Source organism: Monocercomonoides exilis (assembly GCF_001643675.1).
Source record: "Monocercomonoides exilis strain PA203 chromosome Unknown scaffold24-1337568, whole genome shotgun sequence".
Lineage (NCBI taxonomy): Eukaryota > Preaxostyla > Oxymonadida > Polymastigidae > Monocercomonoides > Monocercomonoides exilis.
The window spans coordinates 286,070-301,443 of NW_027150569.1; the positions used below are offsets into that span (position 1 = coordinate 286,070).

The following is a 15,374-nucleotide window of genomic DNA, read 5'->3' on the forward strand; positions in this document are numbered from 1 at the left end:
TGATGCTCTGAACAACCTTGTTATGCTACCAATCAGCCAAACAAAATCTTCATTCCACAATTTGAAACAGAGAAAATATTCTTCCAAGGTTCTCAGCCATCTCAATATAATTAGCTCTTTTTTTTTATCTTTTCTTCTTTCATCTTTCTCCTCTTCTTTCTCTTTCTTCCAATCAATGCATTTCATCAACTCTTCCAGTTCTCTTACTGCCTCTCTTCCAAAATGCAGTTCATTCACAATCACTTGCCCCAGGCTTCTGTCTTGGAATAATCGGCTAATTAAAAACCTCCAAGCAGACTGATACGCAAGTCGCGTCAGATTGCCACATTTCTGATGATATTCGATAATTTCTTTGATTTCCTTCAAGTACAGTTTTTGTTCGATAAACTAAGTATAAAAAAAATAAAATCCAAAAACATATCAAAAAATAAATCTGTCCTTCCACATCGCAATATTGCTCAATGCCAGCAATGACAATTCCACTTCTTTTTGTGTTTCTTTGCTTTCATCTTTGTTTGCAGCCACTTTCAGAAGGCAAGGCACAATTATTGAAAGTAATTCCGAAGAGATTTCATTGGAAAGCAAAACAGTGCATTCACAAAGATCAATCAGAAGCTTTTCATTCCTTTCTTCTTTTTTCTCATCTTCTTCGATCATCTTTTTCAATCTTTTGCACAACGAAGATTTTTCAAAAAAATAACGCCATATGCCTTTCAATTTTTCCCAATATCCAATGTGTTTCAACAGCACTAGAGTATTATCCATTGATATTTTCTTTTCTTCAATCATTTTGTTGATATTATCAAATAGTTCATTCGTGAAAATAGATTCAAATTCTTCTTTATTCACTCCATCAATTATTTCATCCATTTCTTCAATTTTCTGTTTCTGCTCAGAGTCAGTGCAATACTCCAATTCACGAAGCAATTCTGAAAAAAGTATGTTGAAAGAAATTCAAAAATCATGAATTCAATTGCAATAATGAGTGCAAACCATTGAATCCTTTTGTAACGCTCATCATCTGCTTTTTGAAATTACAATGCATCCAGAAAACAACATGTTTTCATCATTCGCATTGAATTCGCATATGTTTGGATAGATGAAATTGGAGAATAATTAAATCTCAAAATTGTCATATACATATGAGCGTTCACACTGTCATTCTATGCATTTGTATGTTTTGTTGGTTATTAAAAGATTAAAAAGGTTTTATATTTCAATGATTGTTGTTATGGATTTTATGATCAAAAAGTTATCTTTGAAACGAAATATTAATGCATAGATCGAGAATACGTGAATGAACATTACCGATTGAATTTGAAATATCATTTCCTTTGATTTCAGAAGGCAATGGTGGAGATGCAAGATTTTTGGAATTCTGTCAGACAATTTTTGAAAATTTAATGAGAAAGAAAATACATCATGTTATTTTTTGAATAAAGGCACTTGTATGTGTGCATTTTATATTGTTCTATTTGTAGCGAAGATATTTCCATCTATGACCTTTCCAAAGCCCAGGAATATGAGTTATTGTTGAAATGGCCAATCTTCTCGTTGGAGAGCAAAACGATAGGAATGGAGCAGATTGTTGTATAGCCATTGGGAAATAAATGAAGTTACGGAAGATATACGATTTTTATTTGGAACAAGATGTGAAAACAAATTCAGCTGATATTTTATTGAATGAAGATTTATGGAAGGAATTCTGTGAAGGACAAAATCTGCACAAAATTTTATAGCATTTTGAAGCCTAAGGCAAAGGAGAAGCTTTTTTGGCAAGGAAAGCAACTGGCAATATCGAGGGAAGGATATTAATCTCAAAAACAAAAGGCAAGAATTGAATGAAAAAAAGGAGAACCTCAAAATGTCAATTTTATTAATAATGTTTTCCTCTGACTGTGCCATGCATACATGGAAGGCTGCGAAATTCTATTTCTGATTCCACTTTTGCTTCAAAAGGGTGGAGAAACGCCAACCACGAGACATCCAATTATCAAATATTTGTTGGCAATCAAACAGCATTCTGTCCAATCGCATCTGGATTTCATTCTTCGAAAGGACAGCCATTTTGAGCAAGCGAGTCGATTATCATTCGAAGTTTGCTTTCTTCGAAGCCACTGCCAATGAAAGGGGATTTGATGGTTTTTGTTTTCTTCATTTGTTTTCAACAAAGTCATTATTTCGCTCAGCTTCTATGTCAGTGCATGACCCATTGAATTTTGTGCCTTGGGTATTAAAGAATGCATTCCAGAAGTCCGTTCACCCACTGCACGAGCATTGAAGATGAATGCCAACTTTTTCTGTCATTCTTCCTCCTCGCCGTTGAAGCACAGCCAATTCATTCAATTAGTTTTCATCAGGGTTTATCTTCCTCATCCGCAATCTCGTTGAATTTTGTTGCTTTCCATGCACATATTCCGAAGAGCCATATTCTTCAAGCACAGAAACATGAATATTCCTTTCTTCTTCAGCTGCTCCACTTTGTTTGCTTCAATTATCAAATCATTATCTTCATTAACTTTGCCTTCTTCATGTTTTCGTACTTCTTCTTCTTCTTCTTTCTCCTCTATTTCTTCCTCTTTTTATTCTTCATCATCTCCTTCTCTTTTTCTTCTTCTTCTCTTTCTCCTCCTTTTCTTTCTCCTCCTCCTCCTTCATCGCCTTCGATATTCTTCTCTTCGTCGCCGAGTTCTTTTGATTCGTCGATACCAACATACTACATTGTGCCTCCAGCCAGCCATTCTTCAGACCTTTCTGTGCCAACTTTGAAGCCTCCTTCTCCTCCCTCTCTTCCTTCTCCTCCTTCTCCTCCCAACAACACTCAACCACATTTATTCTCTTCTTCCACATTTCTTCCTTTTGGCTGAATCCAAACAAAGCGAGAGAATCTGTTATCGAATGCTTTCTTTTCTTTTTCCTTTTTCTTTTTTGTTTTCATTTTTTGATAAAAGTTGAAACGACTTCTTTTGATTGAGATTTTTATCATGGAAATGTATTTTTTATTTTTTGAATTGTGAATTTGTGGTGAATGTTTTATGAATTAGCAGGTGGAATCTTTTTGAGTTGATTTCTGTTGAAATTGTTTCTGTTCTTGTTTTTGTTTTTATTTTCCCAATCGAAACTTTTGTATTCAATTTTTCGTGTTCTGTTTTGGAGTTATGATTTTGTTATCCTTCTCTGTGAATAATGAATGTTGTGTGATTTTTGTTTCACACACGCTTTAACAAATAGAAATATTTCTGAAGAAGCTCACCAAATGTGATTGTGAATGAGAAGTTTTGCACTCAAAATGAAAATTCTTCTTCAACTGAAAAAAACATATTCACCTTCCCTTAGTTATTTCTCAAAAACCCTTTTCCACCATGCACACAAGAATTGATTCAAAATTTCCTTGCTTTTCCAGAATAATTATAAATAATTTAATTTGTTTGAGAGCGTTTGGTAATTTTTTGGTATGTTTGTGATATTTTGAAGATTTTTAAAGATTTATCAATATATCAAAAAATTTTGTTTTTCTTAACATTAAACATGTTGTTTGAAAAATAGATGATCATCATATATGCTATAAAAGTGCGAACGGTTTTATATTTTTAAAAGTGTTTACGAAATTAGAAAATATTTTTTTGTTTTATCCCCTTAATAAATGCACAAAAACAATTTTTCTTCGTTTCATTGATTGAGCGTTAGAGATGCGATCAACAGTTATATTTTTTACAGTTCTAGCATACATTTTTATCGGTAATTTCCAGTCAACCGAACATTTCATCGAACAACAACGCGAAGAAGAGTGCAAAAACGAGAAAATATTTGTTCATCCTCAGATGCACAGATGTCTTAAAAATTCATCTGAGCATAAAGTGTATTATAATAATTTATTGCAATACATGAATACTTTCCAACCGAGCATCAGCATGGGAAACACGGAAATTGAAGGAAAATACGAAAAACACGATTTGCAGCATGATGTGAAGGAAAACAAAAGATATTATCGGACTATTGAACCAGAAATATCAGGCAATTATCGGATGCACCCTTTTAAAGAAATGTTAAAAGATCATATTAAAAGCAAGATTGAGGGATGTGTTTGTGCATCAAACTCATCCGTTGAGTTGAAGGAGATTGGGCTGGTTGGGGGTGAGCGTGGAAGTGCGGTACGTGGAAGGAAGGGAAGCGTGGTTGTGGTGAGGGGGTGTGTTGTGGGGATGGGGAAGGGCAATGAGGCAGGGGCATTTGATCTTTGTGGGAGCATTGGGATATTAACGAATATCACATTGAAGGGGTGGGGAAGAGGAGGAGAAATTTATTCGGGAAGGTTGTTTGGAGGGAGCGATGAAGGAGAAGGGAGTATTTCAGTGAGTGAATCTCACTTCTCGTCTTTTTGTGTCTCATCAGCCCCATTCCTTTCATCCCCTTCAATACCTCTTGTATTCCTCTCCAAATTATCATTTTTCAACATCTCAACAGCAAATGATGCATGCCCACCTCCAACCACTTCCTTTTCCCAAACAAATTGTTTTATGAGCAGTTGCTCATTCTCATCAGTTTGCGATGTGTATGATGGAGGGATTGTTCCCTCTCTCAGCAATCCATTGGCTTCCTTATCTGTTTCGAACACCTCCTTTGATGGATGCACACGCACAGGAAATGTTGAATTCATTGGAAGCAAAGAAAACCCATCGAAGCCAGGGAGAAAAAACACAACAGATAATGGAACAAATTCATTTATTTGGTGCGAATGGAAAGGATCAAATGCACTGGGAAGCAATGGTTCAGAAAATGGAGCTTCGAGTGGAGGAGCTATTTTAATGAGTAATCTGGCAAATGGAATACTTTTGGCTTCTCATTGTGCATTTTATGACTGCTTTTCACTTAATGATGGAGGAGGAATAAAGTGTTATTCAATCAAAACAGCAACTATTGAAAGCAGCACTTTTAATTGTTGCATTTGCAAAAATGGATATGGAGGTGGAATGTGTATTTTATGTATTACCTTATGTACTCGGATCAGTGGATGTGACTTTCAGAATTGCAAAGCTGATAGAGGGGGAGGAGGTCTTCATCTTGTTCTTTTTAATATTTCCGGAAGAGAATGCATTGGAGAAGAAAAGGGAGAAGGAGAGAGTGCATGCATATTTGAGTGCAATTTCTCTTCATGCTCGCTGATGAACAGAGGAGGTGGCGGCATGTGTTGCGATGATATTCCAACAACATTCAAAATGAGGAGCATTCTGTTTTTTTCATGTTCAGCAACTTCATATGGTGGAGGATTGTATTCATTTCCAAATCGATTTGAAGCAAAAAATGATTCGTTTTATTTTTATTTTCTTTTTTTCCATGAGTGCAAATGCTTGGACAGTCCTCCATATGGGCATGATATGATATATTTCGATTATTTTAGATATTACATAAATTCTAATCCGTTTCGTGAATGTTACACCACGAATACGAATGAACAGAGAGTATGCTACGAATATTACGGGAGTAATAGTATGTATCAGCACACAGAAAAGAAGGATTGGCTGAAGGAGGGGGTGAAAGACCAATTTGTTGGAGTGGCTGGAGACGACTCAGATAAGTGGTGTGGAATAAGAATGGCAAGGCCTTGCAAGACAATCGGATTTGTTGCAGACAATTATTTTCTGGAAATCAAGTTGAAAGTCATTTTGATGGAAGGAGATCACACGAGCGAGAAAACAACAATTGAGATTGGGGAAAAGAAGATTTCAGTCATTGGAAAAGGAAGGGGATTAAGTGCGATTGGAATGAAAACCCTTTCATCATCTTCATCATCATCAGGAGCACTGTTCAGTGTTACAACAGGTCATTTGGGAATGAGTCAGTTGAAGGTCGATTGCAACTCAACAGCAAGATATACGCCAAGTGTGGTTGTGGTATCTGATGGAGATGGGTTTATCTCGCTGGAGGATGTTGTGATCACAACGAGTAAAACTGGAGACTATGTGATGTCTTCGTCTGTATTTGAGGTGCCGTTATCGCAGCTGTCCATGGCTGACGTGGAGATCAAGGATATGAAAATCTCAAAACCATTGTTCACTGAGCCTGATCTGTCATCGTCTTTTTCATCTTCTTCATCCTCTTCATCTTCTTCATCCACGCAGTTTCTGAAAGCCACATCATCGAGAGAGAGCACTCTGGCGAATGTGACAGTTCGGAATGTGAAGCTGACAGGCGGAGATGGGGTGGTGGTGGCAAAGACAGTGGAAAAAAGAGAGACATTTGCTGTGTGGAATGCAACGATGGAAGGATGTGTGTGCGAGGATGGAAATGGGGGTGGGATGAAGATAGAACTGGAAACAGATTCAAGCAAGCTGCGAGTTGGAGCTTCATCGTTGCACACAGGAGGAACAGCAAAATTGTACAGATGCAGGAGCAGTGGATATGGAGGGGGGATGATGCTGCATCTGGCTTATGGCTCGGAAGACTTCTCAATTGTTTCTGTGGATTTTGCAGGATGCACTGCGGCATTGGGAGGGAACTCTCTGTTTGTGAATGGGAGCAATTCAGCGAACTGGGCAATAACAAACTCAACGCTGGATGTTGAGCATGACGAATCAAAATACGATGAGCTGGTTGGATATGATCGGAGTGACACAAAAATGGGCCAATTCCCACTGAATGTGTATTTGGACACTTTTCCGAAAGCAGCACATGTGGGGAAGGCGAAGAACAATCTGGGAGGATTCAACTCGTGGTTTTGTGGGTTTGACTATTATCCGTGTGCCACCATCACCCACACTGCACAGATGCGATTTTCAGATGAAAATAAAAAAATCGAGCTGGATATTGGATTTGAGCTTGTGGAAGAGGTTGCCATGAGAGATGGCTGTGAATGGGAGATTTCATGTGCCACAAAAGGGATGGAAGTTGGTGTGAAAGCACCAGAGAATTTTCATTCTTTTTTCTTGGTTGATATCCAGAGCAAATGTTCGATAAGAAACATCAGATTTAGCATTCCGTCTGCTCTGTCTGGTGCACCATCTCTGATTTCTTCCAACTCCTCACTCTTCACTCTCGCAGACTGTTCTGTTGTTTGTTCATCTGACTATTCCATTGGATACAGTTTTGTGAAGGTGATTGGGAGGGAAATGAAAGTGGAGCGATTGTCGATCAGAGAAACATTGAGATTTGGAGAACATTCACTGATTGAGTTTGGCGAAGGGGTGGAATCAGTTGTGTTTTGCGGATGTGAGGTGAACAACATTGAGAAGAGAAATGGAGATGGGGGATGGGTGAGTGGAGTGGTTGGAGCAGAAAGAGGGGAAGGAAGGAATGGAATGGTTATAATTGAGACGTGTGCTGTTAAGAGGTGCAGCTGCGTTTGTGGAAGAGGGGGAGGGATGAGTGTTGGAGTGAAGGGGGAAGGGAGTGTTGTTGCGAATGGGAGTTGTGTGATTGATGGGTGTGAGGCAAAGGGTTCAGGGAGAAGTGAAGGGAGAAGTGAAGGAAGAGGAGGAGGAATGATGATATCAGTTGGGGACAGAGGAAGGTTGGAGATGAAAAATATGATTTTGTCTGATTGTGAAGTGCCAACAGCAGATAGAGAAGATGAGGGAAGAGGGATTGGAGGAGGGATGTTTATAAAGCTGGCAGATCAACAGGAATCATTTGTGCTTGAAGGAATGGAATTTGAGGGATGTGATGCTTGGAAAGGGAAGAATGTGTTTATATCTGGATGGGATATGAGAGAGATTGTGAATGAGGAGCACCTGAAATGGGAGATGAGCGCAAATGATAATAATTCCTTGGATGGGTTGTGTGGATGGGAGAGGAAGACAACAGGAGAGGAGGGATATGTGATTCCATTGGTTGTGTATTTGAGGAGGAACTGGAGTGGGGATGGGTTTGTTTCGAGAGAGAAAGGAGGGGACTTCAGTGGGTGTGGGTATTCAGAAGCACCATGCTCATCAATTGATCGCTTGATATCACTTCGATATTCGCCGCTTGGAGAAGGAGAGACACACATTGCCATTGTAGGATCAGGGTTGCTGAGCCATCCCATATCATTTTCATTTTCTTCTTCATCATCATCAATATCAGAGTCACCAAAAGTGGTGATTGAAGGGACAAAGAAAGGGACAGATGTGGCAATTTCTGATGAAGACGGGAATGCTATCAGTAGTGGTGCAATGATATCGTCGAATATGAGTCTGTCATTTTTCAATTTATCATTCACCAAACCCAGTATAACCACCAATCATGCAATATTTATTGAATCGTCAGGAACAAATACAGTATTGTCCGTTACGGACTGCTCATTTGGGTCATCGAGCGGGACTATTGAAAGTTTTGGATATTGTCTGATGAGAGTGAATGGAGGGAGCGCAGCACTTCAGAGCTGCACGTTGAATAAGATCAACGAATTGAAAGGGTTCATAACATTCAGCCCAAGTGCGAGCCAGGTGACGATTCGGAATGTGAACATTTCATCAGCCACTTTGACAGCAAACAGCCTGATTTCGATGACAGAAGAGGAAAATCAGACGAACGGAAATGAAAACACTCGTTTGAATGGCAACAAGCTTGTGTTGAAAGTTGTGTACTGTTCGTTTGAAACCATCAAGAACGAAGGAAGCAGTGCAAGCGTCATTGAATTGGGATCGTTTGAGAATGCGATAGATTGCACGATAGAAGAATGCACAACATCCACATGCAGGAGCGATTTGAGCACAGAAGGAGGAGGAATGAAAGTGGTGCTGAAGAGTGGAGAATCAGTGTTGAAAGTGAATGGGAGCTCGTTTTCGATGTGCAAGTGCTCGACTGAGACAGGACGAGGAGGAGGGCTGTTCATCGATGGAGCAGACTCGAATACCAATTATGCTGATGCATTTAACTTTCCGCCTCTTAATTTCAAGATTGTGAATATCTTGTTCAGGATGAACGACGCATTTGTTGGGAAAGACATATTCATCAAATTCCATTCTATTGAGCACCAGATCAACGAAACACTGTTCTCGCTGAACTACAACCAGGAATCATTTGGCACAAACAACTCCATCTGTGGGAGGGATGCAATCAATGAGATTGATGTTGATCTGATTCCGATGATCACATTCTATTATTCGGCTCAGGTGTTTGTGAATGGAACAGGGACTGACAACAGACGATGCGGGTCTCAGAGCTATCCATGCATGAGCATCAACTGTGGGGTTGACCACATTCAGGAAGGAGTAATGAATGCGATTCTGATTGATGGAGAAGGGGTTGTGACAGAGGAATGTGTGATTGGAGATCTGAATGTGAATTCTGTCAAAAAGACGCAGGGGATTGTTCGGCTGAACTCCAAGATTGAGAAATCAGCAGAGAAGGATTGTGTGATGGAGTTTGTGAATGAATGTTCAGTGGAGAGGTGCTCGTTCCAGTTTGAAGATGGATTTGAGTCAACTCACAATTGTCTCATGAAAGTGAAGAATGGATCACTGGAGATCCAAAAATGCGAGTTCTATTCATCAGTAACTACAGTTGAGTTGAAGTTGAACAGTTCAATTGTGAGTGTGGAAAGTGGAGAGCTGAAGATATCGGAAACAATAATTAGAGATATTTATTCAACAAAATCAATTCTTTCTTTTCGTGAAGAATCAGAAGTGACAATTGTTGAAACAAGAATGTCGAATATCGAATGTGAGGGAGATGTTGTGAGTATTGGAGGGAAGGCGAAAGTGGAGATGAAAGAGATGAAAGTTGAGAATGTGACACTGCTGATGAATGGGTGTGCCATTGAGATGGATGATTCTGAGCAAGAAGTGAGTGTATTGAACAGCTCATTTGGGAAATGTGTGAATTCGGTTGATAAAGGAAGCATGATGCAGATCAGGAATTCAAAGGATGTGAGGATTAAGATATGTGTGTTTGATGGAGAAAAAGAAACAGAGGCAATCAATGAGGGAAACAAGGGAAAAGAAGAATTATGTGAGTGGAATGGATCATTGGTTAATATTGAGAAGAGCAAAGTGGAGATAAAGGAAACAACAATCAGAAATAGCAAGGCAGGTGGATTGTGGGTGAATGGAGGGAGTGTGAAGATCGAAAAAGGAGAATTTGAGAACAACAACCCATCTATTGAAGGATATCCATCAGCTCGAAGGAATGTGATCTGCACAGGGAATGGGGAGTTGAATGTTGTGAGTGTGAAGGGGGGAGATGGATGGGAAAGAAATACTTCATTGTGGATATTAGATGAGGGATGCGAATTGGGAGGGATAGTTTCAGAAAGGGATTCATCATTTTTCATCCCTGTTTTGGAAGAAGTGAAGAATACAACACAGCCAACAGGAGAAATGGAACTGATCATTCATGGGAAGTTGCTTCTTCCATGCAATCTGTCAGTGAAGATAAGCATGAAGGATGGGGATGTTGAGCTTTCTCACACAAACATGATTTCAGAAGATGGGTATATATCAGAGAGCGAGGTGCATTCAGTTATCTCATCTGAAGTGTTGGAAGAGATGGAGAAGAAAACAGAAGTGAGTGTGTGCATTGTGTTTGGAAAAGGAAAAACATCTTGTTCGAATGGAATTGTGGTGGTGAATAAGAGTGAGTCTGAATCAAAAGGAGATGGGAATATGAATAAAGGAGGAAGAAACAATGAATGGAGTGTGATTGTTATTGTTGTAATGGCAGCACTGTTTTTGATATTTGTATTTGTATTTGTTGTGTCAGTTGTGATTCATCGAAAGAAGCTGAGCGAAGTGATTGAGAAAATTGAGAAAATTGAGAAAATGGAGGAAATGGAGGAAATGGGATATAAAGAGGGAACAACGATAAATAAGCGAGAGAAGAGCGGAGAAAAGAGAGGGGAATGTTTTGAGATGATCGAGATGCCATCGACTTTGCTGGAAGGGATGACGAGCCAAATTCCGTTATTGATCGAGGATGAAGAATACTCATCTGAATCGCGAAGAACAGGCAATGACGGTGATGATGATGATGATAATGATGATGAGATCCTGAATGAAAATGATTTGTCTGTTTTTGGGTTTCCTCGACCAATATCTGAGGATGTTTCTGTTTCTGTTTCAAGAATATCTCGATCACACTCATTGAAAGTTATATCGGTAAAGAAGCCATTCCGAGAAAAGGAGAAAAAGAACCTGAAAACATTGCACTCGGTGATTCACTCAGTTGAGGGGGATTTCACATTGGGAACAAGAGCGATGGATGTTGTTGATGGGAAAGAGGTGGTGTTGGCAGTGGCAGAGCTGTTTGAGCATTTGATTTCGGTTGGAGACGAAAGGGTGGGAATGATGGGGAGGCAGTTGTGTCCATATACGATCTTTGTTGAGGAAGGAAATAACGAAATATTTGTTTTGAGAGAGGAATTGGAGGATGAAAAGGAGAAGGAAGAAATGAAGCGATGGAGTGCACCAGAAGCGGGAAATGAAGATGATGGAATCGAAAAGGCTATTGTTTTCACACTTGGACTGATGCTGTTGGAAACGACAACAGGAGAAATGCCACTGAGTGAATTTGATGCAGAAGGAGCGCATGAAATGATGAGAGATGGGGTGCGGCCGCTGATAGAAGGAATTGAAGGAGAAGAATTTGTTGACTTGATAGAGAGGATGTGGGCAGATGAGCCTAATGGCAGGCCGAGTTTGGCGAAAGTGAAGAAATGGATGAAGAGAATTATAAAAGCAGGATGAAACTGAGAGAAAAATATCTCATAAAAACGTGCGAAACAGAAAATTAACATTTCATCCTTCGATATTCAATCAAAAAAATGGAGCTTGCTGAATCTTGGTGCAATTGGTGCAATTTGGTCAAATTGTGCGATTGATATTTCAAAAAATTTCGATGAGGCATTGGAAAATAGCTGCCATCGATCTCTTTGGTTGCATGAATATCATAATTATATATTTATATTTTTTTTTAACTTTTGATATTATTCAGGTTTATATTCACTTTCTGTTCCATACAGATGTAACTCCTATCATAACACTTCATTTTTTTATATTCATTGTGTTTTCATTTTCGTCTCATCTTTTGATTCTTTTTCTTTTCATTTCATTTCGTTCAATGTTCTTCAGTTAAAAAGCCTTGTGTGAACAAATCCATTCTCGTCTTTTATTGTTGTTGTTTGTTGAACATTCTTCAATGAGAAGGAAGTGGACATTTTCTGTGTTTTATTTTCGAATCGTATTATTTTTCAAATTTCTTTCTTGAAATTATTGAAAAATCATTTAAATAAATATATATTTCAATAATTTGATTAAAATAATATGTGTGTGGGTTTTATAAAAAATAAACAAATAAAAAACTATCATGATTAAACAAAGATAAGCAACGATGTGTAAATAAAACAGCACCAATCACTTCAATCACCAAAATTTCTTTTTGTAAAAAGAAACATAAATTTAAAAGATGCTTTTAAAAAATAAAACTGTGTTGAAATTTTGTAAACAGAAAATATATGTTTGTCGTTGTTTCATTTTCACTTCTTTCTAATGCTCACTTTGATTCCCCTTTATACTTTCTTTCTCATCTTTGCTTGACTTATTTGCCTTTGAAAGAGGTGATGCATTATGTCGTGATACCATAATCCTCTTCAAAAACGACGAGTTCTGCTTCATTTGACTGGAAGATTGAGGATTTGAAGAAGTTGTCGATGATGATGCGAAATTAGAAGCAAAAGACGAAAAAAATGAAGAATACTGTTTCTTTTCAGACTTATCCAGCTGCGATGCAGACATTGACGGGTGAAAAGTTCCCTTTGAACCGTCCTGAGGCGCATGCAATGACGGAGTCGAAGAAACTGGCTGGTTATTGTCCCAGTGCCACATTCCTGCAGTTGTTGACTTGGATGTGTGAAGCGGCATGGTTGTCACTTTGATCATCGCCTTGTGCTTGGAACGCAGACTTGATGAAGATAGGTTCGCCTGCTTGCTACCGAGTCGTGTTAAGCTTTTGCGAGAAGAAGAGGAGGAGGATGTGGAAATGGTCGACGATATAAAGGGAATGCTGGAAGTGCGTTTGGTTTTTCCTCCAAGTGAAATTGTGCTGCGTGTCTTCCGCTCTCTCGGAAGAAGCAGATTTAGCTCCGAAGTGTCGCCTTCAGAGGCATCCTCATTCTCCAAGTCTTCCTCATTCAGCACTTCTGCAGTGTGTGGCAGTTGCGATGCCGACGCCATTTCTCCTTCAACAACTTTAACTTCTTCTCCTTCCTCTTCTTCTTCCACCTCTGCTCCTTCGCCTTCTCCTTTGCCCTTCTCTTCACTTCCTTTGCCTCGACCTTTCTTCCCAACAACCATAACTGCTTGGACAGTTCCCCTTTCCTCCTCCATCCAGTCCACGTGGATGATATTGGAACTTCCTTCTTCTTTTTTCCCTGTTTCATTCAAATTCTCTTGAGCTCCATTTTCTGAAATTTCCACCATTTCAACCTGCTTTGAGCCTGATGAATATCTTTGCCTTCCTTCCATTTCTGATTCCGTTAATATCCCCAAAAGTGCAGCTGACTGTTCAATTTCACTTGTTTTATGTTCTGATTCATCGCCATCCACTTTCAGTTTTTGAAGCTCAACTTGTTTTTGCTTGGACTTTTTCTTTTCTTCGATAACTTGCTGCACAGCGATGAGAATAATACCAATGGCACATAGAGCTAATCCGACAAAGATTCGCCAGGAGACAACTTCTCCAAGAAATATGGCTGAAAAGGAGGAGGCAAAAAAATAAATTTCAAAAAAAAAATAAAAATAGAAATAAAAATAGAAATAAAAATAAAAATAAAAATAAAAATAAAAGAAAAAATAAAAATAAAAATAAAAATAAAATAAAATAAAAATAAAAATAAAATAAAATAAAATACAAAAATCAAATTTAAGGAAATTATAATGTTATATAAAATGAAAAAGAAAAAGAAAATGGTACGTTCCATTTTCAAAAAATAAAACAATATTGTTTTGATAGCGTTTTTGAAATTTTTAACTCCTTCAAAACGATTCAACCACTAACCTGAAATTATCACCGTGAAAAAGGGAATAAGCAGCAAATAGATTGAAAGAAATACAGGAGAGACAAAGAGTGACGTGTATGACATAAGCATAAAGCAGCCCACAGAACCCGCCAAGACAGCAAAAGCCAATGCAAACCAGGCAATCCAAGGCAATTCTAAGGGATGGAAGTCGTGCCAAAAGGGAATTACCACAAAAATCATCACAATAGTGCTGATAACTGAGAGATAGAGATTGCAGGTGACAATTGACAATCTTCTGGCAGTGTTCTGGTGGATGAGTTATTTGTTTCGTTTTCAATTTGATTTTTTTTTTTTTTTGAATAAATAAATGGTTTCCACAATTTGAGTTGTATTCCAAAGAAAATTCAATGCAATAAACCAGAGTGAGAAAGAAAACGGATAATATTTGCAGTTATTCATTTTAAAAAAAAATATGAAAATGAAAGTGTTTCTTCAATAAATTAAAAGAAATCAGCAAAAAAAGCAAACTCTTTGAACAACTCTTCCAAATGCATTTCCGATAACGTTAATAAGTGCAATTCCAAAGCCAATTAGTTCATTCACGTTGATGGAATTCGCCTTAACCAAGTCAGAAATAACAGTATCTAACCCAACAAGTAAACAGCCTCCTCCAACAGAAACAATAACAGCTAAAAATCTTAAAATTGTAAGTTTTTCTTCTTTCAGACAAAGAGCTATTATCATCGAAGCAATTGGGCCAAGTGCAGAAAAAGAAGCTTTAAAATGATAAAAAATTAACAAAAACACAAAAATTCAAGCAAAAACATACTGGCCTGTGATGCTGTGATAAAATTAACAATGAGTGCATATGAAAGCTGAGCAATTAAGCCACTGATGATTGCATAAGCAATAACAAGAGGCCAATCTTTCTTTTTCGGGATAAAGAAGCGATCCTTTTTCGAGAAAAGTGATATCACAAAAAAGCATATGCTTGCTGAATCCATTATCGAAATGATGGATAAATGAATAAATGATAACATTTATATTTCAAACCAAAAGCAAATCTGAAAAACGCAAAAACGATTGGATTAAATCCGGCATCGTATGCCATTTTAATTAATATTGTAAACACTAAATCATATGTTATCATTAATAATAATAATCAAATTGTATACCAGCCCAAATCAGCTAAACAGTAAATATTTCAAATATATATATTAGTGGAACAAAATTCTCAAACCTGTATTGTGACTGCAAGAATATGCGCAACAACTAACTTAGCTGTTGAGCCCATATCAAAATAAAAACTTAGAATAGCACAGAAAAAACAAAACAAATGAATATATAAAAATAATATGGTTGTTTCTGTTGTTATTAATGATGAATGCAATCTAACAATGATCAATAATAGTATCTGATAGGTTTATCTTTTTGAAAAATCCAC

The 15,374-nt window shown here is 37.9% G+C and overlaps 2 protein-coding genes across 2 annotated transcripts; one reads left to right on the forward strand and one right to left on the reverse strand.

Annotated features, from left to right (window-relative positions):
• Window positions 1-3,821: 3,821 nt before the first annotated feature.
• MONOS_2630 (uncharacterized protein) lies at window positions 3,822-11,660 on the forward strand (the record flags this gene model as incomplete). The annotated part of the gene is made up of 1 exon (XM_067872562.1): window positions 3,822-11,660. The coding sequence occupies one exon, from the start codon at window positions 3,822-3,824 to the stop codon at window positions 11,658-11,660; it is 7,839 nt and encodes a 2,612-aa protein (XP_067726818.1).
• Window positions 11,661-12,202: 542 nt separating this feature from the next.
• Window positions 12,203-15,287, reverse strand: MONOS_2631 (putative EamA-like transporter family). The gene is made up of 7 exons (XM_067872563.1): window positions 15,171-15,287; window positions 15,106-15,118; window positions 14,984-15,061; window positions 14,760-14,924; window positions 14,459-14,706; window positions 13,969-14,236; window positions 12,203-13,663 (listed from the first exon to the last, which is right to left on the reverse strand). Exons 1-7 carry the CDS (start codon window positions 15,222-15,224, stop codon window positions 12,459-12,461), a joined length of 2,031 nt encoding a protein of 676 aa, XP_067726819.1. The 5' UTR covers window positions 15,225-15,287; the 3' UTR covers window positions 12,203-12,458.
• Between the last annotated feature and the right edge of the window lie 87 nt (window positions 15,288-15,374).

Coding starts and splice junctions, on each gene's coding strand:
- MONOS_2631 (XM_067872563.1), bottom strand. CDS start 15,224: ATGGGCTCAACAGCTAAGTTAGTTGTTGCGCATATTCTTGCAGTCACA. Junction 14,707..14,759: donor TATCACAGCATCACAGGCCA/GTATGTTTTTGC, acceptor ATCATTTTAAAG/CTTCTTTTTCTGCACTTGGC. Junction 14,237..14,458: donor TTGGAAGAGTTGTTCAAAGA/GTTTGCTTTTTT, acceptor CTCATCCACCAG/AACACTGCCAGAAGATTGTC.